The sequence below is a fragment of the Miscanthus floridulus genome, chromosome 1 (assembly GCF_019320115.1).
Source record: "Miscanthus floridulus cultivar M001 chromosome 1, ASM1932011v1, whole genome shotgun sequence".
Classification (NCBI taxonomy): Eukaryota; Viridiplantae; Streptophyta; class Magnoliopsida; order Poales; family Poaceae; genus Miscanthus; species Miscanthus floridulus.
This window is the reverse complement of record NC_089580.1, coordinates 185,669,123-185,680,807: the sequence shown is the minus strand read 5'-3', so window position 1 is coordinate 185,680,807 and position 11,685 is coordinate 185,669,123. Positions and strand designations below refer to the sequence as shown.

General features: G+C 44.8%; 1 protein-coding gene across 3 annotated transcripts; it reads right to left on the bottom strand.

Moving 5' to 3' along the window:
• Positions 1 to 70: 70 nt before the first annotated feature.
• Positions 71 to 4,106, bottom strand: LOC136550999 (uncharacterized). Of its 3 annotated transcripts, none has more exons than XM_066542597.1 (2): positions 4,023 to 4,106; positions 71 to 1,671 (listed from the first exon to the last, which is right to left on the bottom strand). In XM_066542597.1, the coding sequence occupies exon 2, from the start codon at positions 1,647 to 1,649 to the stop codon at positions 330 to 332; it is 1,320 nt and encodes a 439-aa protein (XP_066398694.1). In that variant the 5' UTR covers positions 1,650 to 1,671; positions 4,023 to 4,106; the 3' UTR covers positions 71 to 329. The 3 variants fall into 3 exon arrangements, with proteins under 3 accessions (XP_066398694.1, XP_066398702.1, XP_066398708.1); XM_066542605.1 differs by having other exon boundaries at positions 71 to 1,666; positions 4,023 to 4,104; XM_066542611.1 differs by lacking the exon at positions 4,023 to 4,106 and adding an exon at positions 1,916 to 4,000.
• Between the last annotated feature and the right edge of the window lie 7,579 nt (positions 4,107 to 11,685).

The window sequence follows — 11,685 nt, the reverse complement described above, 5'->3', positions numbered from 1 at the left end:
TACTTGAGTCAGAACTGATTTCATGACATTATATTCATTGATTTCAGATACACACAACACAATACTTGAGTCAGAACTGATTTCATGACATTATATTCATTGATATGTATTAGTACATGGGATTAATCTACAACTATGAAATGAGATTATTCTGAAGTTATTATCTTCTAACACAGCATAACACTATTAGCAATACCAAGAGTGAGTCCTAGACGCATATTATAGAGACAGAAAGTATGTGATTACATGACAGCCGATATCTGACAAACCTGGACCATGTATATGTATATATGAGATAACGAGCTAGTGCACTACTTTGCATCAGAAACTTAAAAGAAGGCCCTGCTTCCATAAAAGACCCTAGAACCCTTTGATGCGGATGATGGGGATGGGGATGTCTTCTCAATTGTACTGGAGTAGGATTCTTCGTTTGAGGGACTACTACTCTCAACGTCCAAAGGAAGTTTCATTTTTGAAAGAGATTCTGTGAACTGTTGCATGCTCTTCATGTACATGTCAACTATGTCCTGTTGGACAACTGACTGCTCTGGCTGAAGGTTAATGTTGATCACAGGCTTGATAACTTCATCCTTGGGTGGTGTTTCAGAAGAATCAGCCTCACCATCTGTAACATCTTGGCTTTTCTCCCTATGGCATTGTCTTGGGGATGCCTCAATACTGGTCTCCGAAGGTTCAGAATTTGGCTCAGAAACTGATTGCTGTGTTGCAGAAAGGGTAGTGGAGGAGCCTGTGGTTGAGACACAACTTAGAGGGCTTTCATCGCGGTGTTCCTCAACCTTATCTGCACATATTGCAGTACCAGGCACAGCTCCACCAAATCGTGGCAACTTGCCATTTTCAGCTTTTGCAGGGTTCTCAGAATCTTTGAACTCGATCTTTTCATGTTTAGAAGGAACATCATCATCATAATTTCCAGAATGCACAACTTTTATAGGGTTTTCATAGTCCAAAGACCCCATCTCGAGATACTTTGACACCATAATCTCGTCTTCCTTCGCCACATTTAGGTCTGGGAACACAATATTTTCAAGCTGAGAAGGAACGACATGATCATTTCCACAATCATCCACTCCCGACGGGGACTTATTGGGTGATGAGACGAGGATAACATCTGGGGAACAACCAGCATATGACAAGGTCAGCTGCACAAATCCAGCTGGTGTGTGGAACAGGTCAGTGGATGTCAAGGAGAACTCCTGGACCAGCTTTCCATCACCCATTACAATGTCTGCCAGAGGAACAAGGGCAAAGCCAAGGAGCTGATCTTCCAGGTAGTTCCTCACTCTGCTTAACATCCATATCTCGCACTTGAGCGAAGCATCCACAGTTTGCACATCAAGCCGTAGGCCTTCCTCAAATACCGGGTTGCGCCCAGCACTGTTGATCACCTTGGTTGAGCATGAAACATCAGGGCTGCTCGTGAGGCACAGCTTCGCATACACGTCCTGCTTGTGATAGATACAAACATTGTGGATGTCGCGTGCCTGGTGTACAAAGACGTCCAAGTAGCCAATGCATTTGTCTTTTCTGTTATTGTCAGCAACAAAGTTGGTGGCCCTCTGAGTGATAATTTCAGTGTTCAGCAACTGTGGCTCAGCCACAAGGCCAGTTTGATAAGTAGCCGCCATTGCTGGTGTGCTAAGTACTGCGCTACATACCAAAAAGAAATAGGTTCAATGCTAAATCAGAAAGAAGTTGTTTGAACAAATAACACAGCTTGTAGCCTTGTAAGAAAACAATAATAATGCAAATTTCAGCCTAAGTCAAACTGATAGTCATAAATCTGTTTCAAGACTTAGCTAAAACGATTGGATCTACATCTTTGGGCTCACAGTTTTCAGAGCATAATCATGTAAAACTGAAAAGTAAGGCAGTTGCTAAAAAAAGGGCGTACCTAGTGCAGAGAGCTCCCGCTCCGTGCGGGGTCTAGGGAAGGGTGTCGCTGGCAAGCCTTACCCTCGTCTGTGCAATGCGAGGAGACTGCGACTCGAACCCGAGACCTTCCGGTTACAGGCGGTAAGACTCTACCGCTTGCACCAGGCCCGCCCTTCAAGGCAGTTGCTAGTTCTAGATTTTAAATAAACTAGATAATACCCCGCGCGTTGCTGCGGGAATAAACATGTGAATTTTGCAGCATTATATAGGATAATAGAGCAACTTTGAATATTAAATTTGAAAAAAAATAGGAAAAGAGAGGAAATGATTGAATGGCCAGCCCCTTTGTTTCGTGGGGACCTCTTCCGAGTTCCTTCGCGCGGAGAAAAATTGCCGTCCCTGTCCTTGCCATACCGGCGGACGAAATCGCGTAGAACAAAGTCCACGATCGATATGATCTCCAAAGCTCCAAAGAATATGCCTTTCCCGAGATCTTGGCCTCTCTGTCACGGATGTCCTCCACAATCGATCTACGACATCCCCTCCAAAACGAGCCCGGCCGCGAGCATCAGCGACGCACGGGTGAGCCCGGCTATTTGCGGCGGCGGCGGCGCGCGGGCGAGCCCAGCGAGCTGCACCAACGCGCCCGGGCGAGGCATGTGGTGTGCGTCATCGTGGTGTTGCGCCTACTGCTTCTTATCGTCGCACCGGGGGAGGGGCGTCGGCACCTGTTGCTTCGTCAGATGCAATGAGGAGGAGAAACAACAGAGCACGAGCGAGCCCGACCTGCTGCGCTGGGGTGCGGGCGACCTCGGCCTACTGCAGCGGCATGCGGGTGAGCTCGGCAGGTAGATGCAACGGCGAGGAGGAGAAACAGCAGCGCGCGGACAAACTCGGCCAGCTGCGGCGGCGTGGAGGCGAGCCCGGCCATGTGCATAAGCGGCGCTTGAGCGAGCCTGGCCAGCCGCAGCGGCGTGCGCAGGCGAGGCACGAGCGGCGCGTCGTCATGGTGCTGCCTGTGCTGCTGGTTGTCGTCGCACTGGGGGAGGGCGCTGGCACCTGCTTCTGCGGTGGATGCAGCAGCGAGGAGGAGAAATGACGAGAATTGCTAGAGAGCATTCAGGTTTAAAGGGGCAGCTCATCAGTGGGGAAATTTGCTGCCAGCTTAGTGGAGAGATCAGTTTCACGTTAAAGTGCCCATGCCTCTTCGTGTCTCGGTGGTAACGGATCAGGGAGGCGAAGGAGCTCCGGTGGAAATTGATGGACGCGAAGCAGCTGCCGAACGCTGTGGTGCTCCGGTGGTGACGTGGCTTCCTAGAACCGCAGGAAAATATGTTTGTGGTGATTTCCTATTTAGGTATAGGAGATAACTGAAACAGACACAGGGCTCTGGCTACTCTCTAATCAGGAAACATACTTAGGTATTCGGCTCAGATCTGAAGGAATTTTAGCTCAAAGATCTCCTACAACTGCAGCAAAAACAAAAGATTCTAGTGGTAGAAAGGTGACCTGTACTAATTTGCTCAGAAGCAGAAAGAGCAAGTGAGGACTAACAAACTTGGGAGTTGGGACGCAAACAAAAGCCGCATCCAGTGTGCAAACGCAAGAGGCTGGACGATTTGGCAATTTGCATATTTACCGATAGCCTAGATTTAGGACTCCCAGAAATCAGAGAGTGAGTTGCAGCGAACGCACATTTGGTACATCCAATTGGAACCCACTGTCAGCCCAAATACTGGAATGAACGACATGCTGTGGTCTGATTATCTCATAAATCACCGATCACAGCAAAGTGCAAACGCAAAAGAAAGCATGAGCAGCGATGCGAGGTACTGATAGATAGGCACATATCATAATGTCAAACTCGATTCAGTGAACAAAGAACTGAGATTCTTATCCCCTTTCACTAATCAGATACCCTAACCGTAGCGAAAAGAAATCTTTCTGGCCGGAAAATTTCGAGGATTTGCCCCAACGAGCGGGAGGAGATCCAAGAGAAAAGCCCCCCAAATCAGAACGAGCAGGGGGTAACTAACGCAGGGATCGTCTGGCCTCGGAATACTAGTGGCGGACTGAGTGATTAGGAACTTATAATGCAAAATTACGGGGAGAATGGCGGTAATTACCTTCTTCGCTGGGGATGAACGGGGTGAAGTGAGGTGACGCGCCGTGGAAGGAGTCTGCGGGGAAGTGTTGTTGGCTGATGCGATAGCTAGACGGGAACCGGAGGGGAAAGGCAAAATATAAAAAGGAAACGCCGCCTTTTGCAGAAAGGCCACTATTCTTTTCACAAACTACAGCTAGTACTTTGTAACCATGTGATAGACACATGTATATACTTACTCACTAGTACTTCCTACTGTACTTCAGTAATCAGTAGAGCACTAGGGATTCGATTTGATGGCATCTGAGAAGTTTCTTGCAAAATGCCAATTGGTAGTGGAGTGAAAAAAGAGCCGCGTAGAAAAGTGGCGCGGGGTCAGCTGCGGCTGCACACCGACACTAGCAGTAGCCGGACGACGGGGATCTTCTACTGCAGAGCTCCAACGGCGAAGTCTCTGACTCTGAGACACCAGACTACGACCGTGCCGTGACACTGCAGTGGCAAATCCATTCGTTGCAAACCCATCATTTCTTGCCAAAATTTTAAATTTGAAGTGCAATTGCAACATACCTTGTATGTAGAGAACTAGCATATCTTCGCCACAAATTCGAAGAACTATTGGCTTCTTCTCGTTAAAAAAAGAAAAGAAAAGAGAGGCACTATTGCCTTCTAAAAAAATGCAAGTACATGTAATGTTTACTTTGCAGACCAATGCTATCCCCAAGCATCTTTCGACCCATTTGGTCGTCTGCTCATTGCTTTCGTCTCTGACGTCTGAAACTTTTTTAATTGGTATGTTATTCAAGAAAGTTACATCGACAGCGACGACAGGGATGGATGCTTGGTGAAAATATTTCACATAAAAAAATCGACCAGAGTTGAATTGAACACCAAAAGAGTTGATCGCTAATTTGCTACTAGCGCCTTCTCCCTTCTGCTTTGCAGCGAAAGTGCAAGCACAAATGACATACCAGTGCAATTAATTAACTGCCTCAACTGGTGCCATGAACTAAACCACTCCAATTTCGTCACAAAAAAAAAGAACTAAACCACTCCACGCTTGTGTGTTGTCAGTGCCGTCAATCCAGCGAGATAATGTCGTCAACGGCTAACCGCAAAGACCTCTAGAAGGAGCATCCGTGGAAACTTTCTTCGTATTCTGGCAGACGTTAGTGAAAATATGCTGGATGCTAGCAAAAATTATTCAGATGCCTTTATTAGCCTTCTTTATGCATGCACTTGCAAAACAGCAGAAGGAATTCAAAGCTTAGTCGTCGAGTTGATTTCAGGTTTTCAACAAAGCAGCACCAACTTTAGTACACTACACTCCCACCAGCCACCAAAGCAATTTTATCTTGGCAAAGTTATTTCTAGATTCCGGTCGTGCCGATTAAAGTGCAATAAGATCATCCGCACTGTGCCACAAAGTTATGTACAGTGACTGCTCAACTGCCGGTTCTCACTCTCCTTTTCTTTTTTATTCCAAAATCATCAAGTACTACTTCGCTCACAAGCACCCCCCCCCCCCCCCCCCCCGCAACCCACCCACCCACCCACTCGCACACACCAAAAAAAAAGGCACAACAATAGGGATTTCACTCACTATTTTCTCTTTCCAGTGAGAAAAGCTTTGACAAAAGTTGGGCAAAAAGCGCCTTTGTTGCTGTCCAACTCACCGTGTGAACAGGGTCAGTGGTTTCAGTCCAAGTGCTGCTGACCAATGTGTGGATAATCTCGATGTCTTAGCTTAGCTGCTAGATTAGCCAAAGTAAGCGCACACGTCAGCAGACAAAAGCATCCCCATCATCTAGACAACATACTGTAATATGCCGGGCCCTACAATTTTATCCGGCCCAAAGAAATAAACGAGCTTCCTGGATCAAAGAATCTCCTTAGTATCCGTTTTTTTTTTTGTTCTTGTGCGCACATCCATGCTTCCTGCGGCTGTAATTAAGTTCAGCATCTTAGGCAAGTTACTCGGCAGTCAAAATTGCTGTTACGCTCCGGAAAATATACTGTTTAGACCTGTTCATTTGAACTTATCAATCGGTTTATCAACTAGAACTTATAGTATTTTTCTCTCACAACAAAAACAGTTTCAGCCGCTCGTCGTGGCACAAGTTGGCCTTGCAATTTGACCAGGAAACAGGCTACCCCGGTCCTCAACTGCACGTCTGCACCCTCTTCTAGTCTTCTGCTTGGAACGTACCCGAAACCGGATGAAAGATGAAACCACACCCGGACTTGGCGTTGGTCTTGACACTTCACACAGATTGAAGTTGTTTCCTCGTTGAAACTTTGAAGTCCGGACGGGGAACTGCGTGATTCAATCACAGATGCCGGCTGACGAGGGAAAAATTGGATGGTGCCCTAGGCGCCATCGGGGGTTGTTTGGTTGAAAGACTAAAAGGTTGTGTGGTCTAGGCAAGGATCCCTAGACGTTGGATTTTGTTAGCAAAGATATGGTAGACAGCAAATAAACAAGTCCTAAGAACTTGGCGCGGATTCACGTCTAGAAAAGGACTCGTGGCTGGAAGAGCTCTAACAATAGATTTGTAAACAAATTTTCTTAAATTTATGTATCTACAGAGATTGCGAAGAATATAGAATGAAATTAAGTGGAGATGATGTGAATATAGCTTTTAATTAAGAGGTTGGAAGTTAATAAGATAGCATGACTAATAGTATATAGGTGATGATGCAGATAGTTAGTGAGAAATGATGTTATGGCTTGCATATTGAGATCGAAAATTAGCTTTATAAGATATATAAACAATCATGTGCTGAATATTTACATATAAACATTATTGTGAATTTAGGGTAGGTCCTCCTAGTGTTTTCACAAGGTACATCTTTACCTATTTTTTGCCCCATTTGCCTAGCGCATTTTTCCTCTTCACATGTCCCTTCCTTGTTAGTGTAACGAACTCAGAAGTCAGGAGAGCATCTTCGCAAGAACGTTCCCAAGTCCAAAGCCCGTGCCACCGAACATTTTCGTGGCCTAGCTTGGGAGCTTTGACTTCAAAAACTCCATGGAGTTGTTGCGCATCATCTTGTGGATAATGCAAACAAAGGCCCAAAACCCTTCCGACCTCGATCACAAGTGCCAAATCCCTTTAGCCTAGTGCCATAATGGTTACAATAGTCTTAATAGAATCTGAGGTCCTGGGTTCGACTCCTCGTGGGAGAGAATACTATAGGATTTAACACATTTATGCTTTTCAGTGGCGCCTGTGACGACTTTGTCAATCTCATCTCGAGGATTTGCTGGCCCAGTCTTTAAAGGTGTTCATAGATGTAGGGTTTACGTGCATGCGTTTATAAAAGATGATTGTGCATGCATTATAAGCGTCTACGTTGTACCGTGTAATCTCAAAAAAGAATAGGGCTAACAAACTACGGCCACACGTGACACACCACTAACGTTTGGATATAAAGGGGACTAACCTGCATACCTATATATGTGGTAACATATGACAATCCATATAATTACGTGGTAATATAGCCTCTTCAAATTTGATTTTCGTAGTGCTTAATGTTTATAGACGGACAGTTCGTTCGCACATGACTGTTTGTCAGAGCCAAACCCACTTGAGTGTAAATCAACACTGAATAGGCATAGCGGATAGTTTGTCGACGCACCACGCCCCATGAACAGTCGTCAGCATGACACTTAGCCATTTTAATTTCTTGATTTAGGACCAGCCTGACAAGCCATGACGGACTGTCCGTGGCACTTTAATCTAGAGAGGAGGTTTTCTTGTCACATTCATGGACAATCCGTCTCCGCCCATCGAACAGTCCGTGGAGACACTATTGAATCAAGCGAGTCGTCAAATGAGCCGCTATTGAATTATCCAAAATCTACGGTACAACTTAACAGCCGAACACGCCGACAACCTTTTGCACAAGTAAGTCCTATTTTGCTTTGGTGGATAGCCCGCCAAGACATGACGGGATAGTCCGACATGTCATTACAAACAGTTCTGCTGTCCCTATCGGACAATTTGTAATAACCAGTCGATAGCCTATACACATAAAACATAAGATATTGTTACTCTATGATGTCTATATATAATCCAAGCTACTTATATGTGATCATGCATCCTTCTTACGTGGCATATCAACCCATGAGCATCATGTTTACTTACTTGCACTATTGCACTCACATAAAGTTGAAGCGTCAAGCGTCCAAGGAAGTGGCCACCTGATGAACTTATTGACGCAAGACCCAGGAAGGGGGAGGATCATGGCGAGATATAGGCTCAGATGACATAACTCGCTTAGTGAGCTAAGGATTGTTTCATCTGCCGTAGCGAGTCTTGAACACCCCTTGTACATATCACTCATCAAGTATGAGATTGGTAAGCCTAGTATTATGTTGTAACCGGATAACCTCCTATAGCACCCACTAATAGTTAAGCTCACTTGAGTCACCAAGGCTCAACATCCATTAGGAGTACCCATTTTCCTTTTTAGATTGGCGGGTCTCAAAATCAAGCACAAAACTATGAGTCTCCTAACAAGAATTTCGTCAGGAAGGTCGCCTAGTCCCCAAACGGGACTTATATAGGAGCTCAAAAACTCCAAGAGTAACCAGTATTTATCAGACTACAAGATAAGAGTACAAAGTTGCACACTAAGTTCACTGACCTATGAAACTGTGCGGGCTCGAAGGGAGCTCAAAAGAGCTGTAGAACACATATATATGGCCCAAGGGTGAGATCCTAGCTATTGTAAAAAGGCCGTTGAGAAAATTATCAGCGGATTTGTTGTGTCTAACAACAGAGCATCGTTGCTGTACGAGGTATAAGGTACCCATGGTAAAAGATACGGGCCGCACCATCAGGAACGGTTCAACCCACTGCATCAAAACTTGCGGTGCACGATACTACTCGACGTACACCGTAAGACACTTAGAAGATTTGATCGGATACTATAGATATTGTAATCCAAATAGAATACTTATCCCCCTCCAGGGTATATAACGAGGGGCAGGAGTCCCCTAGTCGGTATATCCCCCAGAGATCTCATCATAATATGCAATCTACCAAAGACACATAACGCCGGGTATTACGTCGACTTGATGGCCTAAACCTGTCTAAATCGCTGTCTATGTGCCTGTGTCACTATCTAGTTCGTATCTCGCGCACATCTACCGATTCATCTACTACCGTAGGCATACCCCTCGGTAAACTGTCAATCATATTTTATCAACAGTAGCATGCCAAATAGAAAGTATACCTACTGATCTCATGGCGAACCAGACGGCGTAGGGCAGGATCAACAGCACGTTCTCGGCGACTACAGGCTGCCGTTGGGAAGAAGCTCCTACAACAGCGGGCTCGTCGTGTCGTCCGATCCCGAGATAAAGCACAAGAGCGTCACCACGTTCACGTGCTGGATTGTGTTCAGGTTCGCACCTCCAAATCGATAGAACTCGCGGCGGCATGTGTTGCCGAGATCATCGAGCAAGCCCGATGGGATCAATCCTCTACTAGTCGGGCAACACGGCGAGATTAAACCTAATTTTTTATAATCTGACCTTTTTTTTGAACAAAATTTATATTTAGGCTCTGAGAGACTTAAACTCATCTTTAGATCCTGAGGATCGACGTCAGGACTTATGACGTCGAGGTAACACGTCTCGACGCTACAGATCTTAGCGTTGAGGTGTCTGACCGAGCACAGTAGAACATCCTAGGTAATGTTGACCTGACCGATATTTCGACGCTACACTATATAGCGTCGACCCGGCACGCGCCTGTGTGCGGCTGTGTACGATGGGACTTGACGTTGGGCGAGCCCAGCGGACGCGATGGCTCGCAGGGCTCTTTATTCATGTCGGACACCACGAAGCCGGCGGGCTTCAATGGTATTATTGCTGAATCGAAGATTTATTATACTTCCTCCATCAAGTCATTTCAAAAATCTTGGAGAGTCAAAGTTTTTTTTAAGTTTGATCAAATTTATATAACAAAATAATAATATTTATCATACTAAGTAAGTATCATTAGATTTTTCATTAGTTATATTTTCATATTATACCTATTTGATGTCATCAATCTTTGTGTTTCTCTCTATAATTTTAGTCAAACTTGAAAAAGTTTGACTCTCCAAGATTCTTAGAATGACTTATAATTTGAGATGGAGGGAGTATTATTTAGCACTTGCATATTGAATCACAGGCTAAAATATACTTTTGTTCTCTCTCCATTTCAAAATATAATAATCCATAATATACATCTAGTTACGTACTCCTAAGACTTATCATAATATACATCTAGCGGCTCGGGCTTCAATGGCGGCACTGCAGGCGCGTGTCGGCTTGCGAGCGTCGCTTGCTCACGATGACGATGGCGCTGAGGCGGCGGAGCGTGGGTGGCGTGCCTGTCTTGCTGCAGCGATAGCTAGCTAGGGCCTAGACCGATGGGTAGCGTTTAAGAGAGAGAAATTGAACACTCCTAACCACGGTAGCTAGCTAGGGCCTAGACCACAGCCTCTAGGAGTAATCTTTTCAGTTGCCATGGGGTGTTTGGTTGCCTCTCTTAAATTTTAGTCGTTGTTTCATCGAATATTTGGACACATGTATGGAGTATTAAATATAGACTAATTACGAAACTAATTGCATAGTTTGCGACTAATTTGCGCGAAACGAATCTTTTAAGCCTAATTAGTCCATAATTTGTCGATGTTTTGCTACAGTAAACATGTGCTAATGATGGATTAATTGGACTTAAAAAAAACATGTGGTGGAGTACTGACGGATTATGTAATTTATTTTTTTAATTAGTATCCGAACACCCTATACAACATCTTTTCGATATATCTTCTAAATTTTAGTAGTCGAATCTAAACAATCCCTAACACGTGTTCTTGCGCCTCCTTGTACTGCAACCAGAAAAATGTGTCATACATGCATGCAAGCTGGTTCCAGTACTAGTACTTTGTCCCTCCCTAAATAACTATTACTTTAGATTTTTATGCCGTATACTCGAGAGCGAATTTTATATAAAAAATTTATCTCTCAACGTGATATGTAACTTAATAGTTGAGAAGTTTTTATTTAAAATCATTTAGTCCCAAAATAAAATTTCAAACAACCTCATATTTTGGGCTGCGTGTGTGTTTGGCCAGTTGATAATCACATTAAAAAAAGGTGTCATGGAGATGTATAATTGAGCTATATTGCAGCATTAAAACTTCGATTCAACATATTTTTTTTTCTTTTTGTTTGCTAACCTTATCTTATTTATTTGGTGATGAAAAAATGATGTAAAAACAATTTCTATAACTAAAGATCTTCTCTCCGAGATTATAAAAAAGCCTGCCCTCTAAAAAGAGGACCCACGAACACCTCTTCTAAACAAATGGATTCTAGCTAATTAAGGGCCTTTTTTGAATGCCTTAGAAAATACAACAGAGCAAGCTAGCTACGCCGCCCACAGCGGAGCAAGCTAGCTACGCGGTAGCATTTATCACGCACGTCCTCCTGCTCCACCCACGTCACTGCGGCCGTCCTCACCAGCCTTGTCCGCCTCGTCGCGCGCGCCGTCAGCTGCTGCACCACGCATGCCGGTCGCTAGAGTAGATGGCTCTGATGTCGGCGCCAAGATCTGGGGCTAACGTCGAGGTACCGACTATGTCACCGTCACCTAGGATGTATTACTGTGTACGGCCAGACA

Excerpts from the sequence above, each read along its gene's own strand:
- LOC136550999 (XM_066542597.1), bottom strand. The coding sequence starts at position 1,649 with ATGGCGGCTACTTATCAAACTGGCCTTGTGGCTGAGCCACAGTTGCTG.